Genomic DNA, 18,435 nt, shown 5'->3' with positions numbered 1-18,435 from the left:
ATCCAGATAGATCGCCCAAGTCCTGAAGACCCTGAACTCCCATATTCTCCAGTAAATAAATCAGCCGTTATGTACCACGGGCGAACATATCGGATGAATTCAAAGAATACGACGGAGAGGAGGAATGCCAGCATGTAGCTTGAAAGAAAAGGAATTTGGGAGATCTGCAGTAGAGCTGTATTTGTATCTACCACACTATCACTATGTATTCCACAAGATCGGCCGAATCCGACACCACACGTCAAGCATCACGCTCAAGCTTCAGCTTGGTAACAAACCTGGGCATGGTCAATGCAAAATCTACTCTACCATGGCCATTCCATTCGACGCAGTTATAATCTTCCCAATGAGATCGCGGTCCATACCGAGTCTGCTCTTCAAAACCAAACGCCAAAGCCATGGGAGCGGGCGATCGTCAGGACAGAAACACTCTTCTTGAACGTACAACATCACGTCGACAAATCGGACATTTCCATTTCGTCTCTCCATCATCCAGTCTAGCTGGATCATTATGGGGACGGCGTCGAGCGCGATCGCGGAGCAATTCCGAGCACCAATGACAAATGGCGACATGCATGCAAGGCTCCAACAGGGTATCAACTTTCTGCTCGCAACATATTCGGCATCCAATATTAACGATCATACTCTCCGGATCAAGAGGTTCAGGACGTGACGTTTGTCGATCGATGGGATTGACCGGGGGACGATGGTGGAGATTTTCTCGCTCTCTCAATGATTCTTCCAATGCCCAAATCCGGGCTCGGTCGATTGACGTATGTGAATCCCTCCAACGATTCGAAGCCATCACCCTGTTGAGTTCTAGCTCATCAAATTGTGGTGGCGCAGTACCAAGAATGTCAGCCGTGACATTGCGATCTCGTCGTGTTTCCTCTTCAACACGAGTCCTCTCTGCTCGATGGGTTTCCTGAACTTCCCGATAGCGATTCCAAGCCCTCCCAAACATTTCTGCCACTGGACTTTGATACCCTTCCGCTTCAATTTCTTCTCGAGTGCCGAACAGACTGGGGAGAGGCCTGTTTCGTCGAGGCATTATCCGTACCGGTGGAGTGGAGGGGTGGTTGGACCGTTGGACTGCAATTCGCCCTGCGACTCGTGGAGGAGCGCCATCTGTGATATCGGGTTGACGAGATTCTCTTGTTGCCGATGGAATAGTAGTCGTAGTCTCGATAGTGTCACTAACGGATACCGGACCAACCTGAGGGAGCGCTGGGAGGCTAGGCAGTTGATTGTAGTGTATATCGAAAGATCGCGTGGGTTCCGGGTGGCTCGTATTGTCTCTTCGTGGGTTTCTAGATGGGGCTGCGGTATCTGAAATGTCTGGACCTTCTGAATTGACGGAGGACGAGGAGGTCGGTAGAGAGTGAGGATGTAAGTTCCAAAACTCTGGTGCCAGTTAACAATATGTCAGTGAGCGAATGATTGCTGTATGGGATAGGTAAATGGTGGCACTGAAGATGCGAAGTTGAAGCGAATCGAGTGACCAGAGAAGTTTGGGGACCTACCACGACACTTCCAGCAGTAGAGATGCCAGCGCCTGCCTTGATTTTTCATCCCCTGGCCATCGATGTATATCGGATAGGTAGTCGCCTGCGGTCTCTTGTCTGCACAAGCACAACATCCAGGTATTGCCGTCAACGCACAGCCGATTCTCGCCTTGTGTTGGCAAATTGTGGTCATGGTGTGCAGATTTGGGTTGAAAGTGAAGTGGGGAAAACAAAGGATGGCTTGGATGACGGTCTTGACCCCCAGGATGGAGCGTAAATGTCCTTATGTTGCCATAGATCTATTGCCAGAAGCCAGCCGGTGACTTCGGCACCGAGTCACCCCAAACATGGATAAAAACAAGATGTTGAACCCACACAACAAGTTGGCAGAGTGAACGAGGAGGTGAGTTGAGACTTTGTTGGCGGCAGCTTTTTGATATCGGTGGCATCACGTGAATGTGGGGGTGGAAGGCGGCAGCTAAAACAAGGAGGATTGATACGCACGCATACACTCTCATTCTACAACACTCCTTTCACGAATCGCGCCTGAACTCGACCCACCATGTCATTATAGCACTCGTTCAACCCTTTCCCCTGTATCTCCTCATTCCTTGGCCTCGGAATCTCTATTGAAGCTGGACTTCGACATGGCTCTACTTCCGAAACTCAGTCCCCTTCAATCCAGGTTTGCCGCTTCTCTGGCCGCATCTGTCGTTCTTCTGGTTCTCTACCTCTCTTTAACGAAACCCCATTTTGCATATGCCCTTGAACTCGACTCTCGGATACCTTCCGAAGATCACAATCACTACATCATACTCAAAACCGAAAAGACCGGTGATTTTCTTAACGAGGAGGAGAGTAAGATAATCGCCCGGGCTGCGGACGGGGTGTCGGCGTTGGCCAACAATGCACCACAAAACAAAAACATAAATATCGGCGAGGTTCAGAATTGGGTGTTTCCTACGGATGCTATCCAAGGTCCGCACGGCACCACTGGACCGGGTCTGCCATCTGACGGCCTGGAGAGGCGAGGCATCGAGGTTGACGTTCCCGAACTGAAAAGACGGCAAAGCGGAAACAAAGTATATCTCACCCTTAATACCTGCTTGCAGCCTTCTGCAAATACCACTGGCGCCGATTCTACGAATTCTATCCCTCCACAATTGGAGATGTACATCTCCTTGTCCGAATCAAACCAGAAGCCGGGTCCAGGATCTGATGATCCCGATCAGCAAACAATCCAAGTCGACGGTGGATATGCCCTTTACGAAGTGGATGCCGATAGCGATGTCTATGTGGGGGTCTCCGCACCCAATACCACGGAATTCATAGGAATCTGGAACTATGAGGTGGCGGCGTCGATTGATGGCCCTTACCACGGTTCACATGGAAATGTGACGAATTTGTATTTCGTGGACGGTGACAACCATGCAGCACTTCTCATCACGAATGATACCACCCAGGCCCAACCGAATGAGACTGTGTATCAGGAATGGATGAAACTGAGTCCTCCTTGGGGAGTCTTTGCAGCGAACCAGAATGATCGTTCGATTCTTGGAGTACAAAAATCTTTTTGCGGCTTGAAAAATAATGCGCGATTAGCTGCCAACATTGATGGCTTCGCCAACCAAAACGTGGCCCAAATGACCAACAGAGGATTGGGAGGGAAACCAAAAGAACAATTTTACATTACCGGACTCAACGCGACTTCGAAATATTGGGGCATTCTAGCGATGGATGGCAACTCGACGGCCTCTGGAAATGGTGTTGTCGGAGGTGGAGGCACGGTCTGGGCCGCCATCAATTTCGAAACCAAAACCGAGAGCAACTGTGCCTTGATGTACAACTTATCATTCTGTTCCGAAGTTGCCTATGCAGTCCCGACGAATCCCGACAAGTTCTCTCCCACGACCGGCCTTCCTGAACTGGCGGCTTTGTACGATTCTCACGCCGCACAGATGTACCAGTACTTCAACTACTCCTTGCAACAAATACCGTGTAACACCACCTCAAGCGCGCAGTACTCTCTGGCGCGGAATTGCGATGACTGCGCTCGCGCGTACAAGCAATGGCTCTGCGCCGTTACCATCCCCCGCTGTGCCGACTACTCCAATAAAAGCCCATTTCTCCAGCCACGCAACCTGGGACAACCGTTTGTCAATGGATCCAGCATCTCGTCTTCGCAATTCAACGTCGATCAAGCCCTATTAAACGCCGTCGCAACCAACTCCTCCCGCAACCCCATCATTGACGAATCCATCCAGCCGGGTCCCTACAAGGAAGTCCTCCCTTGTATAGATCTGTGTTATGATCTAGTCCAGAGTTGTCCCGCGAGCCTGGGATTTGCATGTCCCCTGACCGGCGCAGGTCTAGAGGCTAGTTACGGTCAGAGGAGTAATGATTCTGGCGTGATCAGCTGTAGTTATTTGGGGGCCGCGTACTATCTCAGTGATGCCGAAAGAATGACGGCACCGCGATTGAGCAAGATGGCTCTGTTGGCGTTTGCAGTAGCTTTGACGATTTGTTTTTAGATGTGGATCACGTGCCATGAAATAAATACAGTGAAGGTGATGTACTACGGTATCGGACAAAGACGAAGTGTTCAGCGTGCTGCGAATCAGGCAGAAATGCAGCAAGGAGTGGTAGAACCGTATACTATACCACGCATCATCCTATCTAGGATCCAGTATAACTTTTCACCCATTTTACTCCTCTTTTTGTTTCTTGTTGGTTGTCTTTTTCTTTCCGCTGCACGCCATTTGGCTCACAAGCTCTCCGCCTATTATTGAATTCTGGTGCTCGTACTCCCTTACTTCCCAGCATTCAAATTCTTCCTCCTCGGCGTCCGTCCCGGCGTCCACATATCCTTCGCACTCGTTCCCCCACCGATACCGGGAGTCCTTGCAGGCGTCTTTCCACCTCCGAGTCTCTCCATCAATCTCCTCGCTGCTGGCGTCATGTTGCCTGCGGGGGTGCTACCCTTCCCCGTGGGAGTAGGAGCAGGTCTGAGCGTACGCCGTTCCTCCTCGCGTTTGCGCTTCGTCTGTTTCTCCAACATGCGTAGATGTAGGTCCTCGCGCGGTCGTAATTCGGTGATTTTGAACGGATTGGGTGTTGCGTTGGCGTCGACTTGGCCAGCGAGGAGGTCGCGGTAACTTGGTCTGATGCTTTTGTTGCCGTCTGGTAGGTTCTCGCACTCGTCTTCATCGACAAAGGCATAGCCGTTGACACGGGGTGTTTCGCCACCAGCGAACTCCGTGCCTGCGCTTGTCTCTGCCCGGGCACGTCGTGCGTCTCGTTGTGCGATGATTTCAGTATTGAGAGATGGCGACGGGGGGACCGGACCGGGATCCTCCACATATAGCACGGGTGGGAATCTGGTATTGGCATGGACGACGTGTTTTGGCCCAGCCTTGGAATTCTGTTCCCTCACTTCCTGCATAGTCTGTACGCCATCCTCCTCCACGGAACTGGCGTGGAACATGAAGCTGTTGTCTGGGCGCTGGATGGTCCATGAGTCGGGCTTCGCAGGTCGTGAATCCGTCGCGCCGGCGTTCATGGGCACGAGGGCTTTCCCTCTCGCTTCATCATCTTGTCGCTGCCGGAGTAGTTTTGCTTCGCGGGCTCGATGGGCGATTTGTCGCGCCGAAGGAAGCTGCTGGTCTTGAGTCCAGAGATACGTGTGCTTCTCACGGCGCTTCTGGTTCTGCTTGTCCAGGAGAGCATTGAAAGATTCGTTGTCCTCAGATGTGTACTTTGCTTGGAATGCGCCGAGTGAGAGGGTCGATGTGTCGAGTGGGTTTTTTCGCTGCGTTCCTTCGTCTTCAAATTTAGATCCTGCCACAGTAACGGGCGACTCACTACCGGCGTATCCCACAGGTGTATCAGCGACGCCTCCAGCATTTCCTCGTGGCGTGCCGGACGGGGTTTGATCAAATCGTGTGTTCCTCGCTGACCTCCTCTTACTACTAGACACCGGTGCCGCGGCGTCCCTCAATTTCTGCGCCGCTTCCGCAATCCACGATTCATTTCCAGATTCTAAAGCGGCCAAGTATTCATGCTGCGCCTGACTCTCGAGCAGGCCGGGGAAGTAGTCTCGTGCGATGATATCGGACAGTGCTGACGTATAATGGTCTTCATCGAGAACGGTAGGCGGTCTTTTGATCTTTTTGAGAGGTGGTGGCGGCATGAGAGCGACATCGTTCGAAGAGTGTCGCCGCACAAGTGCCTGAGATGGCGGTGATGCAGCCATTTTATTTGTTATGGGGTCGTGTGCGGTGTTAAAACATCCATGTGTCTCTCGATTATATCAGTTCTGTTGTACGAGCCGAATCCGCTGCAGAGAGACAAGTTTGTGGTGGCGTGGAGTAAGTGACCGGAATCTCAGCCTGATTGGCTAATATCGAACCACGACCAGCGACAGCCTCACCATTATAGAGTCTCATCAGACCCAAGCACGAAGATTGGAAACATACATTCTATGAAAGCAGTCTGTCAGTGATTACGTGAAGAGACGATTGTGGTACATTGACCAACTTACGTGCCAACTTCGAGTCTATCTAGCTTAAGACCCCTTACAATTTTCATTTTTCTATTTTTTGATCCACCCATCTCCCATCCCGCTATGCAGGCAGGCGAAGAAAAGAAGCAAAATCTTCTGAGACTTGCACCAATCACTCATCCCCGTCACTGAGAACACCAGCAGCACGAGAAGAAGACGTTGGGATAGCAGCATCCCCGTTAAGCACGTCCTCACCGTCCTCTTCATCATCATCATCGTCATCAGCGATCGTCCTCAGCTGTTTTCTTTGTCTGGTTGGCTTTCGAAGTTGAACCACTTCCTCTTCTTCCTCTCCGCGAGTATCTGGCATCTCTTCATCTCGATCAACACTATCAGATACCGGTGTCTCAGCCGCAGGTTCGGGTGTTGCGACAGCACTGGCCTCATCTTCCAATTCCGAATCCGAGTCGACGACAACAGCGGCAGACTTGAACTTGTCATTCTTTCTCCTTGATGACTCTTTGACAGCATTTTTCCTCTCGAGTTTCCTTCTCTTCTTCTTGGGCTTCTCCGCTGGCGCTTCGTTGTCAGATCCGCTAATCGGCGTCCTCGAAACACTTTTCTCGCTCTTGTCGAATGGATCACCGTCATCTTCAATGAAACCATCTTCGTCATCCCTTTTCTTTCGCTTGGATCCTCCCTTCTTCGGCTTCCGTTTGACTCGTTCACCGGTTTCCTCATCATCTGTATACTCGGCAGCCTCTCTTGCCGCAGCTTCAGCCCGAATTTGTTCGGCGATTCTTTCTGTTTCTTCAACAATCTTCCTCCGTTCTTCTGCGACCTTCCTTGCACGCTCCTCTTCCTCCTCCCGGCGTCTTCTAGCTGCCTCTTCTCGTCGACGGAGCTCTTCTTGGCGCCTCTCTTTTGCTTCTTTCAACTTCGTAGCATTTTCCGTCTCGTATGCCGCCTGCTTCACACGTTGCCGTTCAAGTTGGTTCCTCATGGTATTCTTCCCCATAGCCGCTCGCTGCTCAAGTGCACCGCGAGGATACGGTGGCTGTTTGTGCCTAGCAACTTGTTCGAAGGTTTCGATCGCCTCCTCCAGTCCAGTAATGGCGGCATCCACATCCTCTAGGGCGCGGTCGGTTTCCTTGGCTTGATTGACATGCTGCGCAATCTGGAAGTGAATGAATGCGACGTTGAATTGTAGATGAGGCGAGTCAGGTTGAGTGGCCAACGCACGCCTCATGTAATCAAGAGCTGTGTTCAGGGCGGGGATGCTTCGATCAGCCTTACCCTTCAACAACCATGCTCTTGATAAACACGCAAGTAACAGAGCATTTTCGCCTTTTCCGTCCTTTCTCAAAGCAATCTCGTAGTTGTCAATGCCGCGTTGGTATTGGCGAAGTTCGGTCATCACATGCCCCAAGTTGGCATTGACAGAGGCATCGCGGACAGTGTCTTTCACTTTGGTGAAGATTTGCAGAGCATCTGAATATGCTTTCTTGTCATCGCACAGGGCAATGGCAATGCCCTGAGCTGCATACGCGTTCCTCGGATCTAGCTGGAGCGCTTTGTCAAAGAACTCGTATGCTTTGGCGTACATCTTGCTTCGCCTCTCCTTTTCCTGATCCGTATTGCGAGGCATGTCTCTCGCGATGTTGAGATGAACATTGCCCATTCCGGTGAGTGAGTAAAGGTCGTGCTTGTCATATCCTTGCAATGTATGTTTATAGTGCCGATTCTCGGCATCTTCCGCAATATTGTTGGTTTTCTTTTTGGCACTATGAAGGTACCAGCCCATCAGTGCTCTTATTTCCGTGTTGCCATAATCATTCTGATATACTGCATGAATCTTTCGCGGTCCTTCATCTCGAGGGGATGTTTCCAGAGCCATGAAGGCCAGTCGCGCTGAAGCGTCCGTGTAATCGGCATGCCTCGCCAGAAGGCCATCGTACACCTTCTGTGCCTCGGCTGTCATGCCCAAGGCTTCATAAGTTCTGGCCAGGTTGTAAGATATCGTGGTCACCAGCGCATCGGTATCACTGTTGTCAACATCCTCGGCATTGATCTTGTCCTCTTCGGCCGCTTTCTTCTCTGCTTCTTGCTTTTCGGTGAGCTTGACACACGCATTGAGAGCGATCTGGAACGTCTCACGAGCAATCGGGTACGATTCTTGCCCGTAGAGGAAGCAAGCCATGTTGTTCAGCAATTGCGGAGGTAGATTTTCGCGCAGCTGTGCGACATAGGTCGCTTCATCCTCATTCGGGTCCGGTTTGTCCTCATCGGGAATCTTCTCGAGTTGCATCGCTTCGACGGTTTGAAGGCATTTCAAGCTCTCGACTGGATTCTCCAGCTCGTAAAGACGGGCCAGGTAGAGCAAAACCGACTCATCGGGCTTGATCCGCGATTTTTCATCCTTCCAAGTCCTCCGAACGTTCTCCAATAACGAAATGGCTTTTCGTGCCGAAGCGGCCTTCTCATCTTTTGTTATGTTGCTCTGAGTTGAGAAGGCTTCTTCGGCGTAGATGCAGCCGAGGAGAGTCATCGCCTCCACATGTCGATTGACCTGGCCAAGCGACTCCAGACGGTATTTGGCGCCTTGGATATCTTGGGTTTGAACCATGATTTGAATGAGACCAAATTTGGCCGGGAAGTAACCTCTATCCAGACCACCACGTGCCTGATCTGCTCTATTGTAGCAGTCATTGGCCTTGGCCAAATCGCCTTTGTTGTGTTCTTTCCGCGCCAATAGATACCAGCCGTCACTGGCGACCGCGTTGATATCTGTCTGTTCAATGGCCTTCCGTGCCAGGGGTTCCACCGTGTCATAGCGACCGGTCAGGAGGAAATAACTGGCAAAGATGGCACAGCTGAGCGGAAAGTTCTTGTCGATCGTATAGGCTTTCTTGATGTGGTCGATCATGGCCTTCTTGTAAAGGATATTGAACTGAGGATCGGATGCCGGATACTTGGCACTTTCATGCAAATAGAAGACCCCAAGCAAAGCATGCGCAACCTTCGACTCGGGGTTCAAAGCGAGTGATCTTTCCCACGCAGTTTTGGCCTTCTCAGGATATCCCAACTGCCAGAGACAACCGCCAATACCGATGCGAGGGTCTGGATCAGTAAGGCCAGGCATTTTTGAGAGCACGTCTTGATACGCCTGTAGAGCGGGTGCAAATTGTTTCGTCAGATAGAGTGTCCTGGCCCGTCCCAAGGCAGCCATCATATTTCGTCCGTCCGAAGACCGTAGGGCATCATCGAAACATTTCAAGGCTTGTTTGAGAGACTCGGTTCTTTCAGCATCCGCGCCTGTTTTGGTGGAAGTATGTAAGGAGGCTCGAAGGAGGAAGAGAACACCACGGGTGAGATAGAGAGGAGGGAAAGCGGGATTGATTCGAAGGGCATCATTGATGGTTGCCGTAGCTTCCCGCAAGTAGTGATCCTTGGTCTTCGCATCAGAGGTCTGTTGAGAGTCCGGTAACACACGAGGTGCCTGTCTGCTCTTGAGTAGGTTCAACCATGCTACACATGCCAGCAGACTCAGACGCTCTTTTGGACCGCTCCGGGACAGTGATCCCAAACCCTTGACCAGGATCTCCATCGCATGATCAATTTGAGCTTGTTTTGCATAGGCTAATGCAATTGTGATCCATAAGTTCTTAGCCGCCTTTTCGTTCTCCAGGAGCTGACAAAGTTCCGTAGGATCGTCCAGATGGTCCTCGAGGTTAACTTCGACCGCTTCATCGGCATCGAGGCCACCAGAGACAGGAATATCGATGGCGGAGGGAATATCGGCAAAACGTGGGGCTGGAGTGACTCCTCCTATTCCTGCGTTTGAATCGCTGGCTGTACTGCCATTTCGGACAGCGGTGGTCATCGCCATGTTTGAAGGTAGGCGAGAGGGACAATCGATGGATGGCCGTGGGGAAGAGGTTTTTGATCAAGACATGTTGAGTGAAGAGGGAGAGAAAGGTGTAAACTTGAGGGCGAAAGGTAATGAAGGGGAAAAGTGAAGCGCAGTCGCGCAAGGTGAACACAGCGCAGTGTCCAAATGCGAGGTTGTCACGTTCTTGCCCGCCTAGTTATCAGTATCCGATTACCATCAAAATCCGCTCTTTTACTTGAACTTGGTCTTTCGGTGAGTGAAGAGACATCTACAATGAAATGCGCGGTTGAATACATTTTTTCACCGTTAGGACTAGCTTATGATCCTTGCCGTGGGAGGATTCCTCCGTTCCTCTCAGTATCGTAATCGATCAACGTCAAAAACAAGTCGACTTTCCTCCAGATTGATCTTCATCCGGCCTTTTTCGTCCATGCTCACATGTTCATCCGTGGTCGGAATGACTTTCCTGCAATGTTCCACCTCTTGTCGACTGACTCCGGCAGGGTCTCGAGGAATCCACAGACAAGGAGGTTTCGCCAGAAAAGAGGGTGGATAGTAGATATCACGCTCGACATCCTCTGGATATACCGGATCCGGTAGATCTGAAGGCACCATCCGACGCAAAACAGTGTAGTCTGAGTACACCTCTGGGTGCAGCCATCTCAGAAGGAAGTTTGGTTTTGTCGTAGGATCGGGGGAGATCCATCGCATCCAGAAGGATCCGAGGGCATTCAAACCAACATTGACCTCGGGAAGATCCTTCTTGACTTTCTTCTTCACTATCGACTTCAGGCCACCTCCTAGAGCATTCAGGGATCCACTCGCGCCTTCCAGGGCCCTGCTGTCACCAGGTATGTGTTCATCCGAGTCTTGCTCGAATTCATACTCCTGTCCAAAACGCTCGAGATCTTCTGCCGCCATCGCACGAGGTTGCGACGGACAGGTCCCTAACAGGTGCTGATCTTCTTCGACAGTCAAACTCTTTGGGAGGCTCCAAAGGAGAGGCCCAAGGGCGTCCAGCAGGGAAGTGTGTACCAACGCGGTGAGAATCAACAAAATGGCCGTCAGAACAACCGGAACAAAAGCGCCCCTCAGTGAGAAGAGTCCAATCATACAGATCTCTGAAAAATACAAGCCCACGAGCATGTGCATCAGCGCTCGGGGGTAGACAAGGCCTCGGGTATCGATTTCCGAGTCATAGACATAAATTAAGTTGTATCTGTACACAAGATGGAGGAAAGCCACGCCCACGGCTGCAAATCCCAAAATGATGGGTGCTATGAGGGCGTAGCTAATAGCTAGAGAATGATCGTTAGCTCACACGACATCGTTTTGAAGACGAAGGAGACTCACTGATGACCCCCAAGTTCGAATAAACGGGGAATACTGCACCCCAATGGATTCGCTGCAGACGGTGCCATTTTGTATATCTCCTCCGGGGATCGTTGGAAAACTTTTGAAAAACGTGAAATTGAAGCAGGCTGAAGAATTGCAAAAGGTTGCTAGCGCCAATGGCTAAACTTTGGAGGAGAAAATATGAGAGATAGAAGTTGGACGCCTTGGGTAGATTTTGTGAGAGGAGGTCCTTTGCCGTGGTCGGATCCTCCAGAAGTTTGGTCACGGCGGCCGACGCTGCCGAAGTCAAGGTCGTGATCAAGAAAACTTGGACGACCTGGAAGGCAAAGTAGGCATGTTGCACAAAAAGCTCGATCCTCGTCATTGTGGGAAGTCCCGCAAGTCTGGCGCAGTCTGCTGGAGGTTAGCCGGAGCTTTGGTACAGAAACGAAATCTTGACATACATCTCAGGATGCCCGGGACAATACTCATCAGTAAGGATAATGCGAAAGCTGGAACCACTCCACTCAAGATCCCTTTAACCGAGCTCGGGAGGTCACCGATCCAGCTCAAGAAGCTGACTTTTTCCGACAGGGATTCGACATTGGAAATTGTACCGACCAGTGCTGATGGAATGGCCCAGAAAATGATCATCGCGGTGATCAGCGCCTTGATCAAGAACCTCCGCACGATAGTCTCCCACCAAGACATCGAAAGCGATTTCCACAAAATCTCGAAGGGTCGGACACCCAGGTATCGCTCAGACATGTGTAACGGACGGTGATGAGTCAAGGTCTGATACGCATTCTGTGCATCCGTGTGCGTCTCAAACTCCACAAACACCGAAGGCATCATGGTTTTGGGTGTGAAGAGTTGCTGTCGACGTATTTTGGCGATCCGAAAATTGAGCTTCTTGATCTGGCTCCGGGTCCATTTGATCGTGTCGACCCGGCGTCCATAATTTGCAATTGGTCGATGATGCGGCCGCGAGCGGTGTGATAACCATTGCGATGCGACTGATCCATTCACGTCGGGGAGAGTCGTTTCCGTGGCGGTCGCTGACTTATTTGATGGGCTCGAAGCTTCGGAGACGTTCAATCCTTTGGCGTCCCTCTCCGATACTGGCGTGATTTCTCCTTCTGCCTCGTCCGAATCGTGTTCGAGTCGAGGCGAGGAATGGGACAACTCCTCCTTGCACTCGGTCTTTTGGTCCGTGAGCATCTTGTTCCTCGCAGCATTGGCCATTTTGATGAGTGCGAATTCAGCCTTTTCAAGGCGCATGGCCGTTTGTTCTCTTTCCTTGACCAGCCTTTCAAGTTCATCCGTGTTTTGAGGAATCCAAATCCTCTTCACGGACTTTCCAAGGATCCACCGAAGACGTTCTTCGTCGAGATACTGACGAGGGACATTCATGTAAAGTACAGTTCGAGAAGACAGTCGATTTGCGTAGAAAGGCGACAGGAGATAGGCCTGTCGAAGATTGATGTAGTAAACACATTCTCGAGAAATCATGTACAGGACGAAGACTTCGAGTGGCACGGTTAGAATGGCGGTCAGCCCGATTCGGGGATCAAACTCACTGAAATAGACCCAGGCCAACAAGGCATGGGCATAGAGTTTTTGGGCACTCACGACGTTGCCGAGGGTTAAACGGTCTAGTTGCTGGTTACCTGCGCCTCCGGTGACATGCAAAGGAATCAGGATGGGCCAGAGGAGCCCAATCCCAACAAGGCATATCACCCCCAAGACGCGAAGAAATCGGAGTAAGAGGTAACCATCGAGAGATGAGTGATTGAGGACAAACACCGAGGGGATGCGATAAAAGCTGATGAACCAATTAAACCATCCTGTGGGAAGCGGCGGACTTCTTTCACTGTCAAGATGTTAGTCTCTCACCCGCGAAAATCACCGCAAGGCAATGTAGACATACTGAGGCTCTAAACTCTTGAGCAGCGTCCTTGGAGCATATACCCGTGGACATTTCCGTCGTAGTATTATGAAAATGATTATGCACAGGGTCGCAAAGATGAGAACAGGGACAAGAGTCGCGACGAGGCTGCTGGCGGAGGATGAATTGGTCCCAGCACCGATACGGGAGACTCCTGTCGCTGTTGAGTTATCGCGGGCAGAGCCCACCCGTGGGTCGGTGGTGTCCATGCTTGGAAGTCATTGAGTAGTCCCTTGCATGATATCAGCGATTTCCGCAAGTTTGAGGACATCGACGAAGAGGAGTCGAAGACATCGCAATGTCGAGATCAAGTATGCCACGAGTGGGAGAGCTGAAAAATGCAGCGGATAAAAGGTACGACCAAAAATTCGAAATCGACGGAGAACGTCGTCAAGCCACATTGATAATTGGATCCGAGGTTTCGGCAAGGTTGTGCTCAAGCCAGACAACGTTGGCGTTGAAAGTTTAGACCGGTGGCTGATGGAAAATCAAATGGACAAGCAAATAGCCCAACCACAGCCAGTCCCTTGTGGCCGTTGGAGCCGGCGGAAAACCTGTTTCTGTCGTGTCGTTGGCTTGTCATTCCGGGGTCGAACAGCCGAGTGTGGACCATCTGTCGCTTTACTCACGTAAATTTCCAGGGGTTGGCCGAGCCGAGAATGTGGAACCTCCGAACTTTGGCGTCGCAATCATCCCTAGTGGGTCCTCATAGATGTGATATAGGCGTTGATGCATATCTAGAGGGGTTGATTAGCCATGTCGAAATAGGTTGTTTCTGCCATCATTTCCAATCGGAATGAGTAGGTGAGTTCAGATCATGCCGATCTCCACAAGACCGCTCAATGCCTATAAGAGCAACCCCGAAGAAGATCCTTTAGGACTTCTTTGAGCGCTCCGCTTGAGTTCCCTGACTCGAAGATATGCTTGTTGGTCACTCTTTCCCAAGACAGATGATATTGTGATTCACCAAGCTCGTTTCTTGCCGCTGTTGAGGTAGTCGGCCGGAAGTGTTGTGGATTTGCCCTCTCCCAGCACGTGATTTAGGAGATACCATCGAAAAAGCAGGATTATATGGGGGTAGCTATCCCTGCTTAGGGACTCGATCGCTGCCGCATTTTACAGATCAGGTTGTACTCCGAGGATTTGATTGACATTGCCAATCACATGCCAGCATGCTAGTGCGTTGGAACTGAGCTCTCTGACGAATCGCAAGCTTAAGGAACGCGTTCTCATTGTCTAAACTCTAGGTCGTCCCACTCCGGCACAACCATGTTCTCCCCCACAGTACTCTGAGCTCATTATTCCTCGTCGACGACCCAGCGTTGGTCAACCCATTTGGCCTCAGGGTGCAGCTGTGCTCGGCGAGCGGGATCGCGAATCGATTCGTCGTGGCTTTCTTCTCCTTCAGCACCCCGCTGTCGGCTAGCCAGAGACTTCCCACGCAGATGGTCATAATGACCTTGATCTTTCTCCGTTGCTTCGGCCATGAACTTCAACGACGCCTCGGGCCGGTGACTCAGCAGTGGTCCACTGATGACCAAGATATCCAGATCCCGGGGACATGTATTGTAGGCATGTGTTGGCCAAAATCCTCATGCTCGGAGTCGTCCAGGGTGGAGGATATGGACAAAGAATTCCATCTCGATCGCGTTTGGGAGCAAGTGGCCAAAGCCGAACTCGGCTGCTCGCGGCTGCAGTTTCCCGGCAAGTCGATGCCAACAGCGTCGTTGAGTTAATTCTTCTTGAACATGACGCCGGTGTGAAGGAGGCAGGCAATTTTTTGAAAGAAGATAATGTTTCTGCTGTGCTGAAAGGTGTTAACCAAGAAGTCGTCTGAATTTGGTTTTCTATAATGGATGTCCAGGGCAATCTTGTGCTCCTTTCATAGACATCTATCTCCCTCCTCTGCGTCTATTCGCCATGAGGAGTATTCCATTCTCCAACTCGTCCAGCCTTTCTCTTCTTCGACCACTCCCAATCCGGAAATGATATCAAAAGGAGCGTAGTCCAGAAACGTGCTGAGCATGTTATTCGGAATATTAGGTGACAGTCCAGGGGCCTGGTTTGGGCCTGGCTTGAGCACGAAGAGTGTCGAGACTTGACCTTGAAGCGGGCAACACCATAAGCATGAACTCGGATGGAATTCAACTCCCAGTTTGGAGGCCTTGTGCCTAGGCTCCGTCGGGAAACGCTGCTGCGGCGAAATATCGTCCGTGTAAAAGGTAAGAGAGTGGGCTGCCTGAGATCGAGGCTCTCACGTCTCATATTGCAGAAACCGCTGAGACTCTCCAGTTCCATGTCACCAACACATCTCCCCCATGATGTCTGAGTCGGTGCCAGCTTGGTGAGCGCGGCAAGGGATCTTTGCTCCCCGTGTTCGCCGTTTGTGATCATTACCGACAGCCGGGACGAAGTCAGTATGAAAATGGCGATAACAATCAAAGTGTGGTTCTGATGAATATCGAGTGCACTAAGTCGTGTAAAGCAGTCCGCTCCCACCACTTTCGAGTCTGTCTCCGGAACACCATCTGTCTCTTCGAACAGACATATTCAAAGGAGCCGGAGACTGCGACAGTGGATCTCCCGGAAGATGGACCTAAAATCGTTGGCAGGCCGGTCGAATTTTGCTATTCCGGCGACTATTTAGATTTAGGACAGACCACGCCAGAGTATCCGCGGCTGCAACCAAGTACGAAGTTAACAAACTAACTTCCCTGTCACGACTGAAATCTGTGAGGTTGCCGCTGAGTGTCTTCGAATTCCTCCTTTCGGTCCCATATACCTCTCTTGTTGGCAGTCCATATTGAGACTGGCTTAGTCACGTGCACCGCGGCCTTTGTGGCCTTTTTTGTAGCTTGCGCCTCGTTAGATTCAATCACTCCCTTCTCGATCCTGTATCTCGGTCCACTTATGAATCGGCATGCGAACTCAGGCATATTGCTGCAGGAATGGCATTCGGCACGATGGAAGAATACCTTGTCTGCGACGGATTTAATAACAGACCCCGGAGACGTTACGAAGCGATCGGGTTTCAATTACGAAGCGTTCGAGGAAGACATGTATTGCATATTGGGAACCCACTCAACTACGCTAAGCTGCCCCCATCGGGTGATTTCACCATGTGAAGATTCCATCTTCATTTCCCTCCAACTTTCCTTCTTTCTCCAAGCTATCAAGCGATTCCTTCACCCGAGTTGCGACAGACACGGGATAACCCTCAGAACCTGGTGGAGGACCTGCCGCAGTCTTTCCCTGATCAGCCTTCAACCAAGGCACTTTTCTGGCCCCCTTTGTCTCCGTTACGGTCTTTCGCAACATTTCAACTGTAGCATCATCATAGCCACCGCCCAAAACCACTGCCCGAGGGGTTCGTGAAAAGTCCCTTGAGCCCAAATTGCTTTCAGGATTCCTCGGCTTGGATCCCGACAAGGTGAGAGGAAGATTGATCAATCCGTCGTCGGGGCTCATGATGCATTGAACCACTTTCTCGCTGTCAGTCATGAAGATCTCTGGATCGGGAGAGCTTGACCAATGTCCGTACCTTCATACTTCGGCCGTAGCTCAGCCATGACAACCGAAGCGATATCTTCGCGTCTGCCACACAGAAGAACTGGAACGGTGTGGTGAGCAGCCATGGTCATTTAGTCAACTACCTAGACAATGGTATTGTTCATCCACAAAGAACTTTGAAGGAACGTCAAAGTTGAAGAATGGGCTCCGAAAAATTTCCTAATCGGCGAAGTCGCGGGGTAGGAGAATCGTCACTCACTAGAGGCCTTAGGCTCCGAGGCCAGCTCCGTGGCCAGCTCCGTTGAATGCATAAAGGGGCTGGCTGAAATCAGCTAAATCTGCTTTATGTTTTCAGGACCCCTCGACCACTATCCAGTTTCGAGTTCAAAAATATCTGACATGAAGTACGACAGCGTTATCATCTTTGGACCGACGGGAGGAGTTGGCGGTGGTGCGGCCCTGGAAGCCCATGCACGCGGCGCCAAAGTCTGGCTCGCTATGAGAGACACGAGCAAGCCCATTGCAGGCCTAACCCCAGAACAGGAGGAGAAAGGCCGCTACACTCGCGCCCAAGCTGACCTCTCAGACCCAGCATCGGTAGCAAATGCCGTCAAGCAATCCGGTGCAAAGGCAGCCTTCACTTATGTGCAACGCGGGCCCGGAGTCATGAAATCCACTGTCCAAGCCATGAAAGACGCTGGGGTTGAGTATGTCGTCCTCCTCTCCTCGCGTACCGTCAAAGGGGACCTGCGCACCATCGAGCCCAACGATTTCATCCCATTCTACCATGCCCAAGCCGAAATCGCGATCCAAGACGCCGGACTAGCGCTGACGGCGGTGCGTCCAGGTGTCTTCGCAAGCAACCCGGCAAAAAAACGATCTGGACAAATCCAAATCGCCCCTGCAAGTCCACCTCCTTCGTGGCCATGAGAACATCTTCGATCCCATCGACCCGCAGACATCGGACGGGTTTGTGGTAGCGTCCTCGTCGATCGACCATCCCAGTCTCAGACTGAGGTTATCTACCTCCATGGGCCTGAGATCATGACGCACAATACCCTTTGGGAAACCATCCAGGGAGTGACAGGAGAGCCGATCGAGATTAACCACATCACCAAGGAGCAATACCTCGAGCTCGCGAAAGGGAAGGTCCCGGCCCCCGTTGCAGAGTACCTTGCCAGGATACTTGATCAAGGAGATATAAGTGATAGGTTTCCTGAGGAGTTGTATGCGGTGGCTTCGAAGAACGTGAAGACGTACACCGGGAGAGATCCAACATCATTTGCTGAGTATGTGGCAAAGCATAAGGAGGACTTTGCGCCGGCGAAATAAAACCTACATCAGATGTCAATCAAAGGAAAAGCTGGGCAGTCGATTCACGTGTAATCGAGGGTCTTTCGCCTATACTTCGCGGCTTGTCCGAAGTCATTCATTTGCAAGACATGTGTTCACCTGTTTCTGGACCCTTTGCTGGCCCTGAGTCAGTGCCCGAGATACCAAGTGCTATCCCTCCTTCGCCACCCCGCATTTGTAATATGGCTGCCGTGGTTTTCTCGGAACGTTCCGTAGACACCGCTAGTATCTTGTATTCCGGCCCCCCAAAAAAAGAACGAAAAGAAAAGCTAGCATTGTAAATACATATTTCTCGATCAAGATTGGGGATTTCACTGGTGGGGAACAAAGCGGCTGTGGTTCCTCTACCGGATTAGTTCCCTTTTGCGTGGCCTGACCCAGTACTCGACGG

The 18,435-nt window shown here is 51.2% G+C and overlaps 7 protein-coding genes across 7 annotated transcripts; 2 read left to right on the top strand and 5 right to left on the bottom strand.

Moving 5' to 3' along the window:
• Nucleotides 1–2,152: 2,152 nt before the first annotated feature.
• Nucleotides 2,153–4,036, top strand: Z518_00995 (uncharacterized protein; the record flags this gene model as incomplete). Its single annotated transcript, XM_013421596.1, has 1 exon — nucleotides 2,153–4,036. One exon carries the CDS (start codon nucleotides 2,153–2,155, stop codon nucleotides 4,034–4,036), a length of 1,884 nt encoding a protein of 627 aa, XP_013277050.1.
• A 278-nt stretch (nucleotides 4,037–4,314) lies between these two features.
• On the bottom strand, nucleotides 4,315–5,757 carry Z518_00994 (uncharacterized protein; the record flags this gene model as incomplete). The annotated part of the gene is made up of 1 exon (XM_013421595.1): nucleotides 4,315–5,757. The coding sequence occupies one exon, from the start codon at nucleotides 5,755–5,757 to the stop codon at nucleotides 4,315–4,317; it is 1,443 nt and encodes a 480-aa protein (XP_013277049.1).
• Nucleotides 5,758–6,178: 421 nt separating this feature from the next.
• Z518_00993 (uncharacterized protein) lies at nucleotides 6,179–9,895 on the bottom strand (the record flags this gene model as incomplete). Its single annotated transcript, XM_013421594.1, has 1 exon — nucleotides 6,179–9,895. One exon carries the CDS (start codon nucleotides 9,893–9,895, stop codon nucleotides 6,179–6,181), a length of 3,717 nt encoding a protein of 1,238 aa, XP_013277048.1.
• A 357-nt stretch (nucleotides 9,896–10,252) lies between these two features.
• On the bottom strand, nucleotides 10,253–13,390 carry Z518_00992 (uncharacterized protein; the record flags this gene model as incomplete). Its single annotated transcript, XM_013421593.1, has 5 exons — nucleotides 10,253–11,196; nucleotides 11,252–11,647; nucleotides 11,698–12,759; nucleotides 12,814–13,106; nucleotides 13,164–13,390. The coding sequence occupies 5 exons, from the start codon at nucleotides 13,388–13,390 to the stop codon at nucleotides 10,253–10,255; spliced, it is 2,922 nt and encodes a 973-aa protein (XP_013277047.1).
• Nucleotides 13,391–14,479: 1,089 nt separating this feature from the next.
• Nucleotides 14,480–14,668, bottom strand: Z518_00991 (uncharacterized protein; the record flags this gene model as incomplete). The annotated part of the gene is made up of 1 exon (XM_013421592.1): nucleotides 14,480–14,668. One exon carries the CDS (start codon nucleotides 14,666–14,668, stop codon nucleotides 14,480–14,482), a length of 189 nt encoding a protein of 62 aa, XP_013277046.1.
• Nucleotides 14,669–16,295: 1,627 nt separating this feature from the next.
• Z518_00990 (uncharacterized protein) lies at nucleotides 16,296–16,816 on the bottom strand (the record flags this gene model as incomplete). Its single annotated transcript, XM_013421591.1, has 2 exons — nucleotides 16,296–16,663; nucleotides 16,723–16,816. The coding sequence occupies 2 exons, from the start codon at nucleotides 16,814–16,816 to the stop codon at nucleotides 16,296–16,298; spliced, it is 462 nt and encodes a 153-aa protein (XP_013277045.1).
• Nucleotides 16,817–17,090: 274 nt separating this feature from the next.
• Z518_00989 (uncharacterized protein) lies at nucleotides 17,091–18,023 on the top strand (the record flags this gene model as incomplete). The annotated part of the gene is made up of 2 exons (XM_013421590.1): nucleotides 17,091–17,611; nucleotides 17,672–18,023. The coding sequence occupies 2 exons, from the start codon at nucleotides 17,091–17,093 to the stop codon at nucleotides 18,021–18,023; spliced, it is 873 nt and encodes a 290-aa protein (XP_013277044.1).
• Between the last annotated feature and the right edge of the window lie 412 nt (nucleotides 18,024–18,435).

Source organism: Rhinocladiella mackenziei, assembly GCF_000835555.1.
Source record: "Rhinocladiella mackenziei CBS 650.93 unplaced genomic scaffold supercont1.1, whole genome shotgun sequence".
Taxonomy (NCBI): Eukaryota; Fungi; Ascomycota; class Eurotiomycetes; order Chaetothyriales; family Herpotrichiellaceae; genus Rhinocladiella; species Rhinocladiella mackenziei.
This window is presented reverse-complemented; position numbering and strand designations above follow the sequence as displayed.